Source organism: Pristiophorus japonicus, chromosome 7 (genome assembly GCF_044704955.1).
Source record: "Pristiophorus japonicus isolate sPriJap1 chromosome 7, sPriJap1.hap1, whole genome shotgun sequence".
Classification (NCBI taxonomy): Eukaryota; Metazoa; Chordata; class Chondrichthyes; family Pristiophoridae; genus Pristiophorus; species Pristiophorus japonicus.
In genome coordinates this window covers 58,879,031-58,902,348 of record NC_091983.1, presented here as the reverse complement: position 1 = coordinate 58,902,348, position 23,318 = coordinate 58,879,031, and the positions used below count along the sequence as shown (strand labels likewise).

Genomic DNA, 23,318 nt, shown 5'->3' with positions numbered 1-23,318 from the left:
TTGGATTTATTTGTATAATATTTGTAGAAGTATAAATAAGGATTTATTGTCGAATTTAATGAGTTCCCTTCCCCCCCCCCTCCCCCCCCACCTCGTTCTGGACGCCTAATTTGTAACCTGCGCCTGATTTTTTAATGTGTAGAACAGGTTTTTTCAGTTCTACAAAAATCTTCACTTGCTCCATTCTACTTTAGTTTGGAGTACATTTTCACTGTGGAAACTTTGAAATCAGGCGTCAGTGGCCAGACACGCCCCCTTTTGAAGAAAAAATTCTGTTCTAAAGTAGAACTGTTCTACCTCACTAGAACTGCAGAAAAAAAAAAGTGGAGAATTGCGATTTCTAAGATAGTCCGTTCTCCACCAGTTGCTCCTAAAAATCAGGCGCAAATCATGTGGAAACTTGGGCCCAACGTTTCCCTACATCAGGGATAATTCTACAATTCTACACTACCATCAAGGAGCGTGGGGGTACCTCCAGCCCCACAAGCACAGATACTTGTTGGGAGCACAGGATTGGATCATTACCACTATTTTCTACACTGCAAGAACATGGAACCATTTTTAATGTTCCACTAATTTTTTCAGTGCCTCAGTCACTTCATAGGTTTTATGGCAAAATCTTCAAACACATACTTGTATGACAACATTAATGCTGCATTTGTTACTACTCCTTTATCAGGCATGACTCATACTTAGACCTAACAATCCCTTTCAAGAAATAATGCAATTGAAATGTATGATGGACTAGCTAAGTGGCATGTTTCATCATACAAACCATTTAGCTAGTTGGTTGCACCTTGAGATTTGCAATTCCGATTTCACCTGAGATGCGCTGGGAACAGGGGAGGGGGTCCGATATCACACGGGAAATCCGGAAGTATGTTAAGCGCATCTGTCACTGGCTTTTTAATGCAGCCACCTCATTATCATTTTACTTCTGGGTTTCAGCAAAGTAGTCTTGATGTAGACTTGCATAACACGATCTCAATGCCAGCATTTAACGGGACAATCCGAAGAGGCAAGTTGAAAAAATTGATTGGAAGGTGAGAAATGGAAGCGAGACACTCAGACTGCAGCCTGTTTCAATGAAACCTCGCTGGATGCGTTGCTGGGGCTGTGAGGAGCCAGAGGGAGATACTATCCTCAGCAATTGGAGGAGGAAACTTGTGGCAGAGACCAAGGCGGCATGATTGGAGGTTGCCGAGGAGGTCAGCAGCACAGTGGCATGTTCTTGGATGCAGTGCAGGAAGTGGTTTAATGATCTAACCAGGTCAGGAAAGGTGAGTAAGTGGCATATTTACCTACATCCTGCTGAGCGCATCACCCCATTCCCTCACTCTGCCTTCTCAAGCTACTCCAGGACATCACTCCTCATACCCACTTACCTTGCAGGTATACCCATCCCTCTCTGCCTATGCACTTCCTCACATCACCATCTATCCATCCGCCACTGACACTCACCCTCATCCTTATGGAATGTCATGCCTCTCCCTGATACTCGTCAACAAATGCTCTCCATCATTCTTATCTTGCCAATACTCATTCATGTCTTTTATCTCACACAGGGTCTGCAAGCGTGCAGCAGATGTTGGTGGAAGTCATGGACGACGATTCCTCAGTGGAGCTCAATCCTTCTGAGGGTGCACCGTCACATGACTCAAGCAGACCATGTACCAGCTCAGATAGTCGAACCTTCAAGCATTGCAATATCTTCTTGCAGGGATAGAATGGCCAACTGCATGGAACATCAAACACAGCAATCATATAAGTATATGCAGACCTTGAGCAAGGGCTTGCGGACTCTGGATGCCACTTTAACTAGGGTGACAGATTCCCTATCCTTGGCCTTGCAACGCCCCAGAGATCTACAGCAAACTTTGCTCCAGCACAGTGGTAGCAGTGAAGTACGGCTGGGCCATGAGAGGGATGATGGAGACATGGAAGTGGAGACTCCACTCAAAGCACTTACACGTCTGACCTGTTGCTATCTCCCCCACCCCGTCAGTACCCAACATGCTGCCTTGTGTTCTGACAGAAGAGTCTGCCCCTGCACAGGTGCAGATAGAGCAGTCTTTGGCAGAGATCTCATGGGCTCCAAAACGCAGAGGACTTCAGCCAAGTCTATCTCAGCAGTCATTGCAGTGTTTTGAGCAGCTTGCCTCTACCTCTGTTCAATTCACAGGTGGTTGCATCATGTAGGAGTGCTAGGAAAAGGAAGATTAAAGATTTGTAGTTACACAAGGGTGTCTTACACATTGTTATATTAAGTTTCTGTTCTTTACTTGAAGCGTATAATTATTATTCTTTGCACCATTTTCCCGTCTCTCCCATTCTTGGTTGCTGGCTGGCTAGTGGACTTTTAAGTTGTTTGATGAATGAGAAGAAATGAATTAACAGCAACCAATTGGGGGGGGGGGGGGATGTGAAAGGGATGGTTGGTTGTTTGCAGGACTGCTTTGTGTTAGTGGCATTTAGGGGAGGAGGTGGTTGCATATGGTTGAGAGATTGGTGCACTGGTGGAACTCTAGTAAACCATGCAATAATTAGGACAGCCCTTGGAGCAATGCACACAGCTGGTGATACATTACTATCATCACTTTTCTACTCCTCGGAACCCTCCGAAGAGGATCGGCACCTTGTTCCTCCTGCAGGTCCAGAACTCGCTGCTGCGCAATGTTGTGCACAACGCAGCACACAACGACCATTCTGAAGACTCTGGCTAGTGCATAGCTATCCAGGCACCTGAAACGCATCTTCAGCATGCCAATAGCTTGTTCGATGACACATCCGGTGGTGCTATAGCACTGATTGTAGCATTCTTGGGTGTCATTCCTCAGGTTGCTGAGGTGTCATCAGCCGTGTATTAAGTGGACATCCCTTGTCTGCTAGCAGCCACCTGATAACTTGATAACTCTGCTTCCAGGTGCGAGGACATCAAGGAGGTTGGACTGTCGCAATGACGAAAGCATCAAGGCAGCTGCCAGGAATTTTGTGCACTCATGCATAAAGATATTTTTATGGTTGCACACCAGCAGCACATTGATGGAGTGGAAGTCCTTGTAGTGATTGCCAGGTGTGTGCAGTCGATGACACCCTGCACCTGTGGGAGGTCAGCTAGAGCCACAAAGCCAAGCGCCCGCTCATTCCGATTGTCATCATTGCATGCAAAATTGACATAATTGGTGGCCCTGGCAAATAAGCCATCAGTCACCTGTCTTGTGCATTTGTGGGTCGCTGATTTGGGATCTCCCATAGAGCCCTGGAAGGATCCAGAGGCAAAACAGTTGCGGGTGTTGGTGGCCTCGACAGCCACTGGTAAAGCATGGTGACTAGATCCAGCTGGCAGCAGGACGACTTCTAGGAGGCTCCAGATGTCTGCCACTACTTAATGAGACATTCTGAGCCTCCTGAGATACTGATGATCAGATATGTCAAGGAAGCTAACCCACTGTCTGTAGACCATGTGTAGTGGCTATAGCCTCCTGCGAGTTGCAGCTCTCTGCTGCTCCTCTCTCTCCTGTGCAGCTACAGGTCTGCAGCCAGCTGGTTGCTGCTGTTAATCATCTTGGTCCTCATCTGAGGTCCAATCTAAGGCAACATATGCGGCATCCATCATGATGCGATAGATCAAACCTCCAAAAAAAATACAGGTACCTCCAAATTGTAGAAAGTCAACTCTCAGCAAAAGTACTGTGAACACTCTTTCCCACTAGCAGGTAAGAAAGTAGCTCTGAGTAATGAGTATGCAGTCCCATATTTCCCAGAAATTGATTGAACCCCTCAATTGCCAGTGTTCTTACCTTGCTTTCATTGACGAGTTTCAGGAAGCCCGGGAATCCAGTGGATCAAGTTAAACTGATAAATCTGTGGCAATATCACTCTAATTGAGCAATTAGCATATATTAATTGGCAACTTGTCTCTCCCAAGGGGGTTGCGCACACACAGCCTAACACGCGCGAGGGAAATCTGGAAGTCGGTGGGTTGGAGCCGGCTTCCTGACGTGCTGTCAATTTCACCTGCTCTCACACCCCCCACCCGCTCCTCCATATTAAAATTCAGCCAAGTTTCCAGAGCTCTTTATAGAGAAAAATCTAGACCAGAAAAACAAAGTGGAAATCTTACAATTTGAACTTAAGTAACGATACACATCAATACACATCAGATGTATATGGCTCACCTTTACTCGTGTTCCTTGGTGGAAGTGGAGGTGCATCAATTACAGAAGGAGGGGGACTGGAGCTCAGTACAGTTCCATATGTCTCATTATTCAGCATACTTGGAATGAATGGTCGCTGTTTATCTTTCATGGAGTTGACTGAATCTCTTGTCAGGACTGCAAGAGGAGTCAGAGGCTGAAGCTGGTTTGCTCCCGACTGATATGATAATTGATAGAAACTGATAGGTCTATTGGGACTGGATTGCTGAAAAGGATAGGTTTTGTTAAAATTGCAATGGGGTTTAAAAACTTTCATTAGACACATTCATTTACACAGTATCACTGACACCAACCATGCAACATACTCTATTTTATTCTGCAGTACTACATTGGTATGTTTGGCACTTTGAGTAAGACAAACCACAAAAGGACAAAAACATTAAGTACAGTCTTCCACAGTAGGGGGATATGGTAGTATAAAGCTAGACTCTTTTTAAGATATTTTCTTGAGTTATGGTTTGTGAGACTTTATACACTTTATACACTTTGAAATGACTATCTTGGAGGGATCATAGTCTGAAGGGTACTCAGAGGAGACCAGCACCAAAATTGCTTCAGCAGTATAATCCTGGATAGTGTCAGGACATCTAAAGTAAAGGGGTCCTTCTCTAGAGAGAGTACCATGCTACATAAGAAACATAAGAAATAGGAACAGCAGTAGGCCATATGGCCCCTCAAGCCTGCTCCGCTATTCAATAAGATTATGGCTGATCTGATCTTGGCCTCAACTCCACTTTTCTGCCTGTTCCCATAACCCTTGACTCCGATAGGCCAGGAATCTATCTATCACAGCCTTGAATATATTCAATGACTCAGCTTCCACAGTTCTCTGGGGTAGAGAATTCCAAAGATTCACGACCCTCAGAAGAAGCTCCTCCTCATCTCCATCTTAAATAGGCAACTCCTTATTCTGAAACTATGCTACCTTACCAATGGTTTCCTTCATCAACAGTAATAGATAAAATAGAGCAATGCAAAAAACATTGTAATGAGGAAAAGAAAATGAAATGGAGAAACATGAGGGACAGAGAAAAAGGAGATAAAGAAGAGAACAAAAGGAGAGAAAGAGAAAACAAGGGTAGAGGGGAGGAAAAGAAATGGAAAAGAACTGGCATTTATATAGCAACTTAGACATTAAAGATAGAACCAGAGGTAAGAGGTAGTAGCATTTGCTGAGTGGATAGCTTTGGGCTAAAGTAGATAAGTCAAAGAACAATCAGAGAGAGGACAGAGCTGACAAAAACTCAGTGGATGAGTTATCAACTACAGCAGAGAGCAATTTCAGCCAAACAAGATAGCAGCAAATATTTATGACTAAATGAGCACTTTGCCTCTGTCTTTACCAAGGAAGAAAATGCTGCCAAAGTCATAGTGAAAAAGGAGGTAGTTGAGATATTGGATGGGATAAAAATTGATAAACAGGAAGTCCTAGAAAGGCTTGCTATATTTAAAATAGATAAGTCACCAGGAGCAGATGGGATGCATCCTAGCATGCTAAGGGAAGTAAAAATGAAAATTGCACAGGTACTGGCCATAATCTTCCAATCCTCCTTAGATACAGGGGATGATGCCACAGGACTGGAGAATTGCAAAGTTACACCCTTGCTCAAAAAAGAGTGTAAGGATAAACCCAGGCCAGTCAGTTTAACCTTGGTAGTGAGGAAGCTTTTCGAAATGATAATCAGGGACAAAGTTAACAGTCACTTGGACAAGTGTGGATTAATTAAGGAAAGCCAGCACAGATTTGTTAAAGGAAAATCGTGTTTAACTAACTTGTTTTGAGTTTTTTGATGAGGTAACAGTGAGGGTTGATGAGGGCAATGCGGTGTACATGGGCTTCCAAAAGGCGTTTGATAAAAGTGCCACATAATAGGCTTTCCAGCAAAGTTGATGCCCATGGAATAAAAGGGACAGTGGCAGCATGGATACAAAATTGGCTTAGTGACAGGAAACAGACAGTAGTGGTGAACGGTTGTTTTTCAAACTGGAGGAAGGTATACAGTAGGGTTCCCCAGGGATTGGTACAAGAACCACTGCTTTTCTTGATGTATATCAATAACTTGGATTTGGGTGCACAGAACACAATTTAAAAATTTGCAGATGACAAAACTTGTGTATAATGAACAGTGAAGAGGATAGTGATGGACTTTAAGAGGACATAGACAGGCTGGTGGAATGGGTAGACACGTGGCAAATGAAATTTAACACAGAAAAGTGCAAAGTGAGACATTTTGGTAGGAAGAATGAGAAGAGGCAATAAAAACTAAAGGGTACAATTCTAAAGGGGGTGCATGAACAGAGAGACCCCTGGGGGGGGGGGGGGGGGGTATATGTGCACAAATCGTTGAAGGTGGCAGGGCAGGTTGAGAAAGTGGTTAAAAAAGCTTACGGGATTCTGGGATTCATAAACAGAGGCATAGAGTACAAAAACAAGGAAGTTATGATGAACGTTTATAAAGCACTGGACCGGCCTCAACTGGAATAGTGTGTCCAATTCTGGGTACCGCACTTTAGGAAGGATGTGAAAGATGAGAGGATGCAGAAAAGATTTACAAAAATGGTCCCGGGGATGAGGGACTTCAGTTACGTGGATAGGCTGGAGAAGCTGGGGTCGTTCTCCTTAGAGCAGAGAAAGTTGATGGAAGATTTGATAGAGGTGTTCAAAATCATGAGAGGTCTAGACAGAGTACCCATTGTGGAGGGGGCCAGAACCAGAGGACACAGATTTAAGGTGATTGGCAGAAGAACCAAAGGCGACATGAGGAAAAACTTTTTTTTTTTAAACACAGCGGGGAAATGGGATTAGCTGTAGTGCTCTTGCAGAGCTGGCACGGGCTCGACAGGCCGAATGGCCTCCTTCTGTGCTGCAACCATTCTATGACAAATGATTCACTGAAGAGTTGCGGAGCAGAATTCTAGAGATGCGTGAATAGGCAACAAAACCACCAGTGGAATGGTCATGCAGAAATCATACTGGTCAACATGTATTAGTGCAAAATTGCACTAACAGCATTTTACATAACTTAAGAGATGCAAAAGTTTCAAAGGAATAACAGGCAAGACTAGGTTCAAATTTCCAAGGAGGAAGAAAGATTAACTGTGAATAATATTGACGAGGCAGAATAGGATAGTCTTAAATTCAGGACACACATCTCAAGTGATATTATAGGCATGATTTTAGAAAAACTGGATTAATACATTCAAGGTCTGAACTTTGGCAAGTAGCAGCTCACTTGTTAAGGCCAGCAGACACCAGAGCAAAATGCAGTGGGGAAATCAGTAAACTGAATTGGACATGAAAGTTAGGATTCAATAGTCAAAACATTAGATGATTTGATTTATTACCATTTTCTAAGATGGGAAGCATGTTTGAAAAAATGCAACATTAGAAAGACAATGCTGAGAAATTATACTAACAGAATATAGACTGAATATTATATTCCTACCTTGTCTTCAATATCATCATCACTTTCATCCAGATCTTCATGATGCAATCTCCATTCATATTCTACATGCACATGAGCATTAAACTTGCCTGCTAACGACTGTACAAGCTGCACAACAGAATCACCATTTATTTTTAAAGTAACATAAATGTAAGTGGAGATCTTACAATAACTTTAGAATATTTAATATGTAAATATAGGACGTACCACCTCTTCACACTGTGTGTGCTTTAACCGTTTAGCTATATCAAGTGGAGATTCCCCTGCTTCATTGGCTAAAAATAAAACACAATCTCTTACAATCAATATTTTTTAGTTAAATATAAGCACTTTCTCAAATAAGCTGCTATAGACTTAAGGTGCTGCTTATCAAAGTTTACAAGACTTTTTCTAAAAATAAAAACTTTAGTTTCAGATTTGGCAAATGCTACATGATAAAGCTGAAAACTCAGCAGCACTGATATATGATGAACTGAAATCTGAATTAAGCTCTTCAATTTACTCAATTAAAGAGAACTGCACAAACATGTCTTAATAATCTTGCATATTCAGGGTTCTCTAAACCCATAATTACATTGAAACACTGCACTTATCTCAGATTAGGATTTCTAAACTGAATATGGTTCGGCTGTACTTCACTTTGCTCTCTACCCAGATTCATTGGGCCCAAATTTGGCCAGTACAGATTTCTGGCGCACTCATCAGAGGTGCGCCGCTTTTGTAGAACTTCAAGGGTGCCAAAAATCTTTGGGCCGAGTTTGGCCACTCCCAGCCTCTCCTCGATGGTGGCGTAGCGTGGCAACTGGATTCGGGGGTGGAGCCAGGTCCCAGCGCTGAAAACTGTGCCGGGATCTCTGCACATGCTTTGTTTAGTGCTTTGTAAGTTTTGGTGCTAGGTGCAGGTCCTCTCAGCTTCCTTGTATTTTTTATTTGTTACTGAATGCTTATTTTTGTGCTTGGTTTAGTGCTTGGTGCTTTAGAATGTACTGACCTGCGCTGATTTCTTAACTCTCCGCAAGCGTTTTCTGTGCGGCCACAAGTGGCCACATACACTGGCCTAAATTAGTTTGAAGCAACTATTAGCTGTCCAAATTGGCTTAAATGGCCAAAACAGGCGAAGGTTGCTGGTAACGCCCCCTTTTGAAAAAAAATCCTAACTAACTCACTTACTCTGGCGCAAATTAAATGTGCAGAAATGGGGACTTTTAAGATACTCCAGAAAAATCAAGTTGCTCCAAAAAAAACGGAGCAACTCCTGGCCAAATTTGGACCCATTGTGTGTACTGGTTAGGGTGAAATTATAGCATGATGCATTTGCAGAAACCACAGAGGAATTACATTTGGATGTTTGCATGAACTTGATCTCTCTTTATGACTTCACAAACTGATGTTGAATTGAACAAAGCTACTCAGTTTATACAGTTAGCTCTTAAGTAGGGCTATTCCTGTGGTGTAATTTTCTCATGTGAATCCAGTAACAAACAGAATGAATTATGAGGCAAATATGCATGTGTTATTGAGGAGTGTTGTGGGGAGGAATGCAGCTACAAATGTGGAAAACATTTAGACTTCTGTTTTAAAATTGGCTCCCGAATGAAAGGTACTTCATGGGTGTCTATCACCAAATCATAACAATCCTATCAAGAAGCTTATGTGCAAAAATATTATTTTTGTTGCAAGTAACTTTTGACTTGCATGCAATACTGTACATGGTCAAATTATGTTCAACTTGACATATTTAATATGCAGAAGTATTTAAGTTTTTATTTTGTTTTGCTCACTTGATTTCACAGGCCTCATCTTCCTTTTTCTAATTCTGACAAAGGGTGTCTATCCAAACATTAACAATTTGTTTTCTCTTTTTAGGTGGTGAATGGCCTGTTATGTATTTGCAACATTTTACTGTTTTTATGTAAGGACTTTAAAGCATGCCTTGGTTATCACAGAAGAGATTCTCAAGTATTAAAAGAAACATGATTTTAAAGCAACATACCTATTTCAATGGAAGCCTTGCCCCTCAAAAGCAACTTAAGACACTCCACATTATCATTTAGACAGCAGTAATGCAATGCTGTACTGCCTTTAGTAGTCTGTTTATCAAGATTCCCACTGTTGGACCAAACATTGACAAATTCATATACAGGATTACATTTGAAAAGATGATATGCAAGCACTTTATAACTACATGCAGTATTTGGTTTACATTGGTGGCACTTTCCTTTTAACAATGTAAAACAAACATTTAAAAGAATGTTTGCAATATCAGCAAGAATACCATTTTACAAAATTAGCTTAGAGCCTGAAAAACTATATAGCATAAACATTTCATTAAGCTCTCTTCCAGTTCACAACCCCTGTCCTCATCCAATTGGAAAGTGGGCATCAATTTCTTAGAGATTCTCATTGTTAAGCTGTTAGTTAGCCAAAGATACAAGTCATTAAGACTGACTACTGTGACTGTTGATTGCCTGTACAGCCCAGCTGAGTCAGAATTAAAATGACAGATAAGCAAGTTGGAGCACTAATTTTCTGCAGACCCCAGACCCAATGACTATGCTATCAAATAATCTTGTCATCGTCCTTACTATTTTGTAAAAGAGAAAGTTTTTAATAAAATATTTCACAATAAAGTGCTGACCTGTTCTGCACTAAAAAGTCAACTACATGAAGAGATGTTCTGTCCACCAATCTTACAGCAAGATGTAGTGCTGTTTCTCCTTGTTCCTAGAAGTACATAGAGCAAAGGAAATAATCTGCAACAGGTTTTTAAATATACATGAAAAATCCAATCGGCTTTTGGAGAGTTATGAAACACTGATTAACTTTGCCAACTTCTGTGTCACTGGTGATCAACTAAGAACGCAGAATAACGCATTATACTGTGCATACAGACTCACCATTACAGATTTTTTTTAAATCACCATTAATTTTACTCAGAGCATGAACCTATTTTAAATAGTTAGTATAAATAGTTTGGCAGCTGTGATCTACCAAAAATTAACTACCTTTTAATGCTTTATTACATGCACATGCATTAACCTGTGGCTTAACGATATTGGAACAGAACCACATGATTAAGTAGTTCAATTTTCAGTAAACTCATTCCTGTTCATATGTTCGTTTAGGAAATGAGCATAAATTCTGACTAGTTAAATGTAACAAAGTATACCTTTGAGTACTGGCTAAGTTTAAAGTTTCCAAAGTTGCCAATTCACAATAAACAATTTAAAAGTGCTGTCTGTATTTGCTATCAGCTAAAGAGTGGTATGGTTTATGCTTGCAATTCCCACATGCTGAACTCATTAACAAGTGTCATGGGATGACACCAAGTGAACAGCAGTTAAAAAAATAACCAGCACACCACCCTATACTGCCCTTATCTATGTTCTAACAGCCAATAAAGCAACCTTTCTGGAGGCTTTGGAGCCGTCTTCCAATCCAACCAGGTCTCCCGTTGGTTTGGAATGATATGTGGTGTACAAGATTTGAGAGGACAGAGTAGAAAGAAAAGTCTTACATACACACATACACTAAGAGTTTCAAATAGGGCAGATCACAATATGCCTCTTTCTCTTATCCAAGATGAAATGGTAGAGCATTATAGTGATGTGTATCTAAAGACCAAGGTGAGAATGAATTAAAATAAAAGCCATATTTTATACATGTAATAAGTCTTGCATCTAGCACCTGCAAAGTATGTCACACAACTAATTTGCTCTGATAGCCATAAAGAGCAACTATTCAGAAAGAAACAATAAAAAGAGAAAGCAGTCATTTTCTGCTGGCTTTTGCTGAACTTAATAACTTGGCCTATCCACTTGGAATCCTCTATCCTTTTTAGTTAGAACAATCTCCAAACCAGATGGGATATACGAGCAACATCCAATCTAGGGACACATGTCCCGCAGCAACAGCCTCTAATTGACCCCAGAGTGTGTCTTTTTAATAGCACTTCTCCATAGTGAGTAGTTGAACAGTAGCCCTAGAGGTTCAGGTGAGGTTAAACACAGTTCCACCTTAACAGCTAAACATCACAGCCTTGCTGAAGCCCCAAGCTACCTTAGAGGAGCACTACAGATCAGTTAGTAACAAATTATTCAAGTGAGTCAGACTGGAACATATGCATCAGATTTAAACTTCTGATCATGATTCCCTTTCAGCATTGGATCCAGCAAGGACCTCCTTCCCCCTATGGCCATAAGTATTCTTCTCTAAATTTTCCTCAACCATTTCAAAATTACTCATTCAAGTAAGCATATCCTCTAATTTTTATAGAAAGTTGAACATAATTTTTTTTGTCAAATAATAATGCCATAGAATAAATCTTACATGTCCATTAGCCAAAGGAATTGGGTCAGTGAGATCTACACCATCAGCATATAACTGAATTAAGGCAAAGATGTCTCTTGACTTGATTGCATCACATAGGCAGCTAAGTTTGGCTGCATTGTCAGTACACTTTTTCCTTGAATATTTCCGTTCTATGTATTTAGCAGTAATGTAGTCCTTTCGTGCAACCCTATAAAAGAAGAATTTTTCCATGTCTAAACCTCATTTAATAATAGTGACAAGAAACACAAAGACTATTTATTCAAGCCGAATAAATGCTTCAAACAAAATTCCCCCCACCCCACACACAGACCAACATTTGAGTTTGAACTCGCCTTTATTTGTGGAAATAAAGGTGCTCCATAAATAAAATAATTAAATAACTTATTTGGCCATTAACAAACATATCACAATAACCACTTGCATTTATATAGCGCCTTTAATGGAGTAAAAATATTCCAAGATACTTCACAGGAGCGTTCTGACACAAAATTTGACACCAAGCTGCAAAGAGATATTGGTACAGGTGACCAATAAGCTTGGTCAAAGAGTTGGTTTTAAGGAAAGGAATTACAAAGTTTAAGGCCTGGGCAGCTGAAGGCACAGCCGCCGATGGTGGAGCGATGAACATTGCAAATGCGCAAGAGGCCAGAGCAGTCAAAACACAATAAAGTGCTGTATTAAGGACTCCGCACAAGCACAAGGGAGAGGAGATTAACCATATTTATTCCAAATAGCTTTTAGGAAAAAAAATGTTACTGGTTTAGGAATAAAGATTGGGTGATACTAAGTAAGTTTCATCATAAACAATCTTTTTTAAATTAGTGGATGTATTGCTTCATAAGCTCAACCACCATCACTGGAAGTCAGTTACTTTCAAGAAACCTGCTGTTCTGGCTCTATTTATTTGCACCATGCTGCTGTTTTGCCTCTGATTAATGACTAATTGTCAGTCTATAATAGGATTGAAAAAATTCCAACAGCTGAGAACCAAAGGATAAGGAGTAAGGGGCTCAAGGCCACATTACTTACAATGGGGAGTAATCTCCACCAATGAAAGATAAACAGAAACTGGGAAAGAGAAATAAATGGATAAATCAAGAACAAAAAAGGAAATCAAGAAAAAAGTGAAAATTACCAATTTTCTCATCAGCAGAAAAAAGCATTTGGAAGCTAATCAAAATGCAAAACACATGGAAGTAATGTAAAGTTCGTTGATAATACACGAAACACAATTGTCTACAGAATAAACTCCAGAATCACAAGGCACAATATATTTAACATTTTCAAACAACCGTACTAAATCATTAAAAAAAATCTTGACGACATAATTTTCAGAATACAAAATTATAATACTTTCGACGATCAATTTTTTTTTCTTGTTCAATTGCAACACTCAAAAGGTTAAGATTACGGGCTAGATTGTCGACAGGTTTGTGACTGTTTCTTCGCCTGGGCGAAGTGCAAAAATGACTTTTGTTTGGCGTTAAACGAGTCACAACACTTTGTGCCCAAGCGGAAAGTTCGGCAGTGGTTCTGCAGCGGGGCTAAATCTTCGTGCCCACCCGACGTTTTCACCATTTGGATGACATCAATCGTCGTGCAACGCTGCGCTATCACCCCGCGCGGAAAATTCGGCAGTATTGCCCGATTTACCCTCCGCCCAGGAACCTGCCAGAAAAAAATCAGTCGAACCCAGGGCGCACCGGTGCTAGCAGCACCATCTTGAAAACGGAGCAGAAGTTCAGTGCATAAAAAGATTTGGAGAAGGCTGCGTTTTACACAATGAAGTTTTACGTGAGTTTATAGATTGTTTTAAAGGATATTTAAGGACATTTTAAAAAATGGGAGTTATACTATGTCAGCCATTATTCCTGGCTGCTGTATTTATACAGTGTCGAGCTGAAAGGTGGCTTATTGATGAGCATTTTGAGCGAAATCGAAGAGGTCGCAGACATATGGGTAGGAGGCCTTACTCCCCACGAGTTTACAGGCAACAGCAGCTCTCTGAGGCACAGTGCATTAGAAGACTGTGCTTCCGAAAATTGGTGGTCACAGAGATATGCCAGCTCATAGAGGCAGACCTACAGCCTACCAGTAGCAACAGGACTGCACTGTCCGCTGAGGTGAAGGTGACTGCGGCACCTGCTTTCTATGCCTCTTGCTCCTTTCAGGCATCAGCAGGGAACACATGCTCCATCTCGCAGTATGCTACACATTGCTGCTTTCGTCAGGTGACTACTGCACGCAGGATGGATTTCATAAACTTCCCAATGACCAAGGAGGCACAGAATGAGAGGGCTGTCGGTTTTGGACAAATTGCTGTCTTTCCCAAGGTTCAGGGTGCCATTGACTGTATGCACATTGCCCTGTGAGCACCTTTACTCAATCCAGGTTTACCGAAACTGAAAGGGATTCCACTCCATGAACATACAGATCATCTGCGACCATACTCAGCGCATCATGGCAGTCAATGCCCAATAACCAGGGAGCATCCATGATGCTTTCATCCTGCGTGAGAGCAGTGTCTCATGCCTGTTTTGAGCGTCAACCACAAGACCAGAGCTGGATGCTGCGGGACAAAGGTTACGGCCTCGCCAACTGGCTCATGACCACCGCCCCCACCCCCGCCTCTTGAACCCTCAGACAGAAGCCGAGCATTGCTATAATGAGTATAGGCCTAACCTACTTATGAAGATAGTTTGAGTAGGTTGGGTCTATACTCATTGGAGTTCAGAAGAATGAGAGGTGATCTTACCGAAACATATAAGATAATGAGAGGGCTTGACAAGGTGGATGCAGAGAAGATATTTCCACTCATAGGGGAAACTAAAACTAAGGGACATAGTCTCAGAACAAGGGGCTACCTGAGATGAGGAAGAATTTCTTCTCTCAGAAGGTTGTAAATCTATGGAATATTCTGCCCCAGAGAGCTGTGGAGGCTGTGTCATTGAATATATTTAAGGCGGAAATAGACAGATTTTTGATCGGTAAGGGAATAAAGGGTTATGGGGAGCGGGCAGGGAAGTGGAGCTGAGTCCATGATCAGATCAGCTATGATCTTATCAAATGGTGGAGCAGGCTTGAGGGGCCAGGTGGCCTACTCCTGCTCCTATTTCTTATATTTTTAATGAGAGCCATATAGCCACACGCAACATTGTCGAACAGACAATTGGAGTGCTCAAGCGCTTCCGATGCCTGGACCAATCTGGAGGCTGCCTGCAATACTCCCCTCAGTAGGTCTCCGAGTTCATTGTGGTGTGCTGCATGCCACACAACTTAGCCATCATGAGGGGACAGGATTTGCCAATGGGGACTGCAGGACCACCTCAGGAGAGAGGAGGAGGAGGAAGACGACGAGGAGGCTGGCGAGGAACCCATGCCACCACCACCCCCTCCACCAGAGGGGAGGCCTCGTGCAGCTTCTGCCACTGCAAAAGCCTTACGTCAGCAGCTCATAATTCAATGCTTTGCTTGAAGAGTGAACGGCATGTTTGACCGTTGCCTGGCCACTCTATCCCATCATGTTGACTATTCCCCCTCTTATTCTGCAAATGAGACACTACACGGGGTTAAGGTGAACAAAAGAATTTAATAAACATTGTAAACTTGTTAAACATAATTTTGAAATATAAAAAAAATTTGAACTTGAACAGAATTTGTAAACTTTTATCAAACAAAACAATCCCTACACCAAACGCCTTTTACCTCCGGCTCTCCTCCCACCCCTCCTCCCCCGCTTTCCTCGCATCATGACCCTACCCAAATTGGCACCAAGAGTTTGTGCAGCACGGTGGCCAGAGTCCTGCTGTATTGCTGGGGGGGGGCGGGGGGGGGCAACACAATGGAGACGCCGGGGACTGCAGTGTCACAGATGGAGGCCATCAATTGATCGTGGACATCGACAGCCTCGCAGGTTTCGCGGCTCGCACGGACAATCTGAAACCTAACCTCCGTCATGATCGCAGATAGTGTCGCGATGATTCCGGGAATCCTACCCAATACCTCTAGAAGCTATTGGGTGAGCTGGACGCTCTCCCTGGACAGTCCCACCATGTCCAGTTGTGCGTCTGCCTGTCTGTTAGCAGGCTGGCTTTGTCGACTCACCCTCCGGAGAGATGGCATGCAGGATTCAACCCCGGGAGTGCGTTGCTGCAAGCCACCAGTACTCAGGGCGTTGGATGGATAAAAGCCCGATAATGTTTCATCCTCGGACGAGGTGCTGTCTGGGGGAAAAGAGGTGTCGAGTGCATCGGCCCCTCCACCCCCATCCCACCGGGATAGGCTGCTCTGTCCGCTCCTCTCCTTCAAGTCCCTCCTCCTCCCCTACCACATGACGGCCTGAGGTGGAGGTTTCCATTGAAGGATTTGGCACATGCGATTCCTCATCTGGAAATATAAAACAGACAAGTGGTTAGCAGCAGGGGAGGGGGCAGAGAGACATGAGTAAGATCTGCCGCTACTCCATTATATGTAGTCCACAGACACTACATCACATTGCTCCAATCCTAGTCCACAGAAACTACATCACATTGCCCCAACCCAGCCCGGGGAGTGTGCAGGACTTACTCTCACTATCGAATGGGGGGTGTCAGCATCCAGACGGGTAGTTGCCCTCCCTGACAAGACAAAGTGACAATGGGAATGGTTACCAGAGAGCCCATCTGCTCTTATGGCACACACAGACAGCCATCAAAGCACTTATACCATGCTGTGTGCATTTAATACAGTCCTCTGTTTAATGCCTGGAAGTTGCACGTGGCTCATGAGGAAGACATCAAAGTGCAGAAACATCTTTTAAGATCTTAGGAAGCAATCTTAATAATGTGTAAAGATCATTCATGGCAAATAAGGTGCAACACTAAGCCTACCTATACCAACAGCATGAGACCAAATAGTGTGTCAAATTTATAATTTAAGTAATAAAGGAGTGCATCAATAAAAATATTACTTACTCTAACGACCCTGCAAAGGTCATTAAACCTCTTGCGGCACTGTGTGTGGATCCTTCGAATGGCATCGATACAGGAGACCGTCTTCGATATGCTGATCCAAATTCTACGAAAAACCACTGGGAGGGGTCTACTTCTACCCCTCCTGTTTAATTCTGCCCATCTCCTTTCAACATCAGTGACAAGGGCCTTGTTTGCCTCACTGCTGAACTTTCTGGCTCTCTGTCTGCTCCCATCTCTTTCCATCGTGAATGAAATTTTTTAAATGGCTGATTCAGCCCTGGGTGTACTGTGCATGCACAGGCGCTCCCTGACAGCTGACCAGAAACACGGGGAGAAAAAAAAATTGCAAAAAAAACAAAAATAATTTGCGCAATTGTAGAAGGTCCGATTTTTTTTTCCAATCGCAAATTTCGGCTCCGGTGCACAAATTCAGTTGTGGAACACCAGATTTATCGCTATCGCTAACGATCTTCACCATTTGCTAAATTTTGCGAGCTCTGGCGGTAATGGTAACCCAGCAGTAAAAAAAAGTCGCGATTATTGCCCGAAAACAGGCAAAATCGTTAAAACCCAAAATTCTAGCCCTTTATTTTAACCCTTCTTGAAATCCCCAATTCTACCTGAGAACTAATAAAATACCCATCGAGTTTGATTCTGAATTCAATACTACCAGCGGTTCAATATACACAAATACTTGGGCATCCTTTGCCGTACTTACTTATTGTAATCAGGAGCAACATTACCAACAGTAACTTCATTTTTAGCAGGGAAAGCATGGGGTAAAGCCCGACTTCCAATTAATCCCCAACTCACCCTATAGTTTCTGTCTGCACGCCAAAATCAAGTTATCTTTCTTTAAGTGACAAACATACCCACAGAGCAATTAACAATTGCAAATACTGCAAAAGGATTAAAAAAAAATCAGATACTATTTTCACATGATTTAGACTAGTGAATTTTAAACTCCGTACTTACTATTTGTAGGATTAGTCAACTATGCATCAATAATAATGCACTCTTTTGAAAAAGAATGAAAGGAAAAACTCTGGTGCATTCTCAGATTCACATATTTTGTGTCTCTTCCTGTAACAAACTGGAAAAGTAAGTGTGTACTTACATGTCACTGCTTGGATTAGGTTTGACAGTTTCATCCGAAGGCAGACTAGCTTCCATGATCTCATTAAATCCTGCATTCCCAATGTTCTTGGCTAGCTGTCAAAAATAACAATTTCCCCAAGAGACCTTAATGTATTTAGTCAATCTATTATATATTAAAATTGCTGAATGGGTCGCAAGATTTAATTTCAAAATGCATTGAAAATTCATATCGGGCTCTGTCTACGGGAAAAACCATTGTAAAGCAGTCACATTTACCTACAGTACCAGTTACACCTTTTAGGTCACAGTAAGTGGATGATTTCCATTGTAAATGCATTACTGTGACGTTAGGTAAAAAGCAATAGTGTATAATATAAATATATTCATTCTTGATAGGTGGGTATCGCTGGTAGTGCCAGAATTTATTGCCCATTTTTATTTGCCGAGATGATGATAGAGGGGCGTCTTCTTGAAACATGTGATAAGGATGTTATTCTCTGTAGCAGTTTTGAGTGATAAGGGAATAAAGGGTTATGGGGAGCGGGCAGGGAAGTGGAGCGGAGTCCAGGATCAGATCAGCCATGATCTTATTAAATGGCGAAGCAGGCTCGAGGGGTCAAATGGCCTACTCCTGCTCCTATTTCTTTTGTTCTTATTTCAGATCTTAGGGCCTCTGCAGCTGAAGGACGGATCAAATCCGGGCACTGCGTGGGGCAGGGAGACAGAAAATTTGGACATCATGGGGGTGGGGGGGGGGGGGGGAAAGAGAGATATCATGAGGAGTGAAGGGTAGCCGATCGTGGGAGGCTGATCATGTGGCAGTTAGCTTGTTGGACCTGGAAGAAACACTCCTGCTCATTCTGCTATAAAGGCACTTACCTCATGGATCTAACCCTTCTCGCCTTCTTTTACTTGCTGGGATTGCTGAGGCCCAGGAATCATAGCCTCCCGCATCAAAATTTTAAAAAATGAATAAAAATGGAGGTACGCAGCCCACGTAAAATATTTTAGTGACCGATCCGCCTTCTGAGAGTGGATTGGTCACCCAGCCCCACCCCACCTCCGTTAAGTTCGGCAGCGGGCAGGTTTGGGTCGAGCTTGAGATTTTACATTTTTGTTAACTTCCCAACCACCTCCAACCTACCTGTCCTTGGTGGTTAAAATTCCTCCCATTATGTCTGGAGCTACAGTTTCATTAGCACAATTCTTCTGCACAACTTTTTTTTTTAAAAAGCTAAGTTTCCTCATTTTTATAGCCAAGGCATATATCAGTTTCCCCTTGTTTATACTACTATAACTTGTACAGAATTTCATTTGAGTGCTTCCCCCATTTGTATGATTCTCCCCCTTTTTCCGTCGTCTTAGTTTCCTGCACCATATACCTTCCTCAGCAACAGGATGAGCTGGAGACCTGCTCCCAGGTTTACATTACTGCCACTTTATACCATAACTAACCTGCAAAAGACCCAGAACAGCAACTTGTGTTCACTATCCCTCCAATTTTCTGCAAAAATTTCAAGTTGCATTAAAATAAAATTCTTAATTGAAAGGTACTTACCAAGAGTTCAGACGTTCCTAATACATCTAACGTAAGGGACTGTATTCTGGAGTAGTGAACCCCCAGCTCTCTATGAATTCCAGAGCATTCAATGCAAGTTAGAATTCCCAGATTAGTAGATAGCCATGTAGGATCTGTTAAATAAAATGTCAAGTCAATTTCAAAATAGCACAAGCATTATTACGAGGATTTTCTGCAGTCTTATACAATAAGGCAAAAACATTTAGCAGACCTCTTATCCTAGTCAATTTGACATTGTTGGATCAAAAAACATCTAATTGATTTTAAACTGGTGGAAATGATTAGGTATTTTTAGGACCAAATTAAATTCCTAACAAAATGTCCTGCTTTATATCACCACTTTATTTGTATCCACTTAAAGTGGCTGGTATGCCAGTATGTCAACCTGCCTCCATTGGCTGCACTTCTCATCTTTGTATCAACGGGTTGTAAGTTTGAGCCTCATGCCAGGAACTGAGCACAAAACTGGCTTGATCACATTGTTAGAAGTTTAGATGATGTGCTAAACAATGATTTTGTCTGCCTGGTGGATGTTAAAGATTCTACTGCACTTTTCAAAGAGAAAAGCTCTCCTGTGTTCTGACCAATATTACCCCCTCAACACAGGCTACCAAAAACAGATTAACTGGTTATTATTTGCTTTTACAAACACAGAAAAATGACGGGAAGGTAAAGACCAGCCCGTAAATCAAGCCTGTCCCACACCTCATGATGGCAAGCGCATCATGACTAAACACTACCCACTCCCTCCCACATATTTGTTGGATGTTGCTGGTGCCAAGCCAAAATGAATCAATTGTAAATATGCATTATGCACCCTGTAAATGTAACTATATCCGGCAACAGTGGAACTGATTTTATAAACACAATTCCCCCTAGGATAGCTTTTGCAGCCAATCCCACTTACTACTTTTTTTGGATGTCATGTAATATTAATAATCCATTTTGCATCAAATGTTTATAGAATCATGGAACATATGGCACGTGAAGAGGCCATTTGGCCCATCTTGCCTGTGCTAGTTCTTCAACTGGAACTGTCTACTTAATCCCATTTCCTTCCCCTTCATTTTTTTTTTAAAGTTCTTCCTTTTCAATTACCTATCCAATTCTTTTCTAAAGCTCTGCTTGAAAAGCCACCAATGGTAAAACATTTCATGTTCTAATCACCCTCTATGCAAAAAAAACTCTTCCAGCTTCCCCTTTCATCTTATCATAATATTTTAGCAATTTGCCAACCAGTGGAAATAAACTTTTATTATTTACCTTCTTAAAACTAATACTTGATAATTTCACTGTTCTTTCATGTCTGTCAAATAATCTATATAAATAAAAAATAAAAGTTCCCAGCTCAGATCCCACCAATCCAAAAAAAATCATTTACCTCCCCTCTTGCTTTCCGTCCCCGAGCCAAGCATTTGACAGTATAATATTTAATCCCCCTTTCATAAATAAAGATGTACTTTCAAGGGGTAAAGTCATAAACTTGGGATGAAATGACAGTTTAATTACATTCTCACTCCACTCCTATCCAACCGTCTCACCACATCCAATTAATCCCTTTGTAATTTCTCAGTTTTAACATATCTACGCGTCCTTGTACACAGATCACAAAATGTTAACATGCGGGTACAGCAAGCAATTAGGAAAGCAAATGGTATGTTAGCCTTTATTACAAAAGGATTGGAGTATAAGAGTAAAGAAGTCTTGCCGCAAAGGGCCTTGGGTAAGACCACATCTGGAGCAGTTTTGGTCTCCTTACCCAATGAAGGATATACTTGCCTTAGAGGAAGTGCAATGAAGGTTTACTAGACTGATCCTGGGATGAGGAGATTGTCCTATGAAGAGAGATTTGAGTAGACTAGGCATATATTCCCTAGCATTTAGATGAATGAGAGGTGATTTCATTGAAACATATAAAATTCTTAAGGGGCTTTACAGGATAGATGCTGGGAGGATGTTTCCCCTGGCTGGAGAGTCTAGAACCAGGAGTCACAATCACAGACTAAGGGGCCATTTAGGACTGAGACGAGTAGAAATTTCTTCACTCAAAAGGTTGTGAATCTTTGGAATTCTCTACCCCAGAGGGTTGTGGATGCTCACTCATTGAGTGTATTCAAGACAGAGATCAATATATTTTTCGATACTAAGGGAATCAAGGGATATGGGGATAGTGCTGGTAGGTGGAGTTGAGGGAGAAGATCAGTCATGATCTTACTGAATGGCGGAGCAGGCTTGAAGGGCCCAATAGACTACCCCTCCTCCTATAGAAACATAGAAAATAGGTGCAGGAGTAAGCCATTCGGCCTTTCGAGCCTGCACCACCATTCAATAAGATCATGGCTGATCATTCCCTCAGTACCCCTTTCCTGCTTTCTCTCCATACCCCTTGATCCCCTTAGCCGTAAGGGCCATATCTAACTCCCTCTTGAATATATCCAATGAACTGGCATCAACAACTCTCTGCGGTAGGGAATTCCACAGGTTAACAACTCTCTAAGTGAAGAAGTTTCTCCTTATCTCAGTCCTAAATGGCCTACCCCTTAGCCTAAGACTATGTCCCCTGGTTCTGGACTTCCCCAACATCGGAAACATTCTTCCCGCATCTAACCTGTCCCATCCTGTTAGAATCTTATACGTTTCTATGAGATCCCCTCTCATCCTTCTAAACTCCAGTGAATAAAGGCCCAGTTGGTCCAGTCTCTCCTCATATGACAGTCCAGCCATCCCTGGAATCAGTCTGGAGGATGTGTTGATGCAGGGAATTGTTGTGGTTGTAAAGCTTTTAAATCTATTATTGAAGGTTCCAGCTAAACAGCTGATACAGGTTTGTAATTCTGCTCTGGGTCAAAGAAGGCACCAAGATGTACCCTTTAGTTTAGCTTGAGCAAGTAGCCAGAGAAGAGATGGTGTTGGTGGCAACACACACAGTACGTCACAAAACCTTTGATGGTGGTCTAGGAAAGGTCTTTTACAGCTACATGTTTAAAAACCCACCGTCTAAACTCAGTTGAGGAATGGCCACTTGGGTCAGGTACAGAATGGCACCTAATGCCCGTGAAACCATACCGAGCAAGGGATCAACCCATTCAGAAAAGAGGGGTAGGCAATGGGGAATCTTGCATTTCTACTTAAGTATTGTGAAAACGATTTCATAACATTAACAGATGCAACAGAGAAGTTTAAAAAAAAAATGTAACTGTTTTACGTGCCGATTCTGTTGATCAAGTCACATTCTTACCTTTCCAAACATCGTTGACAAATTTCTTATGTTCTTTTGTTCAACAGAAAAGATATGCTCAAGCACAAAAACACTTTTTACTAAATGCTTAAAACACCCTTTTTGTTTGTATATTTGATATGCTGTGAAGTTCTCCATGAATGTGCATAAATAATTTAAGAAAATTATAGCGTACTTGAGACTGCAACTCTGGATAGTAATGTTGAAACTGGGAACAGTTTTGCTGCTTAAGCATCCAGCAGTAAAACAATTAACTTGAACATATTAATCATATAAATTGCCCCACATTCATCTCCTGAGGGCAATGACATATGAAGGGAGAATTCGACAGCCATTGGCAGCCTTCCAGTATCTTGCGCAAGTGGCCATTCTTCATGTCAGCAAGCCAATGGACCATGGGGGAATCCCAGCCAAGTTTCATCCTTCCAGACACAACACTCACACCAAAATACTTTC

At 41.9% G+C, this 23,318-nt stretch overlaps 1 protein-coding gene across 1 annotated transcript in view; it reads right to left on the bottom strand.

Annotated features, from left to right (window-relative positions):
* asap2a (ArfGAP with SH3 domain, ankyrin repeat and PH domain 2a) overlaps positions 1–23,318 on the bottom strand; it is a 235,284-nt gene that overhangs the window by 16,487 nt on the left and 195,479 nt on the right. The window contains exons 15-22 of the mRNA XM_070884966.1: positions 19,604–19,737; positions 18,065–18,159; positions 11,993–12,182; positions 10,302–10,387; positions 9,657–9,772; positions 7,871–7,938; positions 7,664–7,771; positions 4,179–4,422 (exon numbers count right to left, since the gene is read on the bottom strand). Coding sequence (XP_070741067.1) covers positions 4,179–4,422; positions 7,664–7,771; positions 7,871–7,938; positions 9,657–9,772; positions 10,302–10,387; positions 11,993–12,182; positions 18,065–18,159; positions 19,604–19,737 — 1,041 coding nt within the window. The remainder of the gene's footprint in view (positions 1–4,178; positions 4,423–7,663; positions 7,772–7,870; positions 7,939–9,656; positions 9,773–10,301; positions 10,388–11,992; positions 12,183–18,064; positions 18,160–19,603; positions 19,738–23,318) is intronic.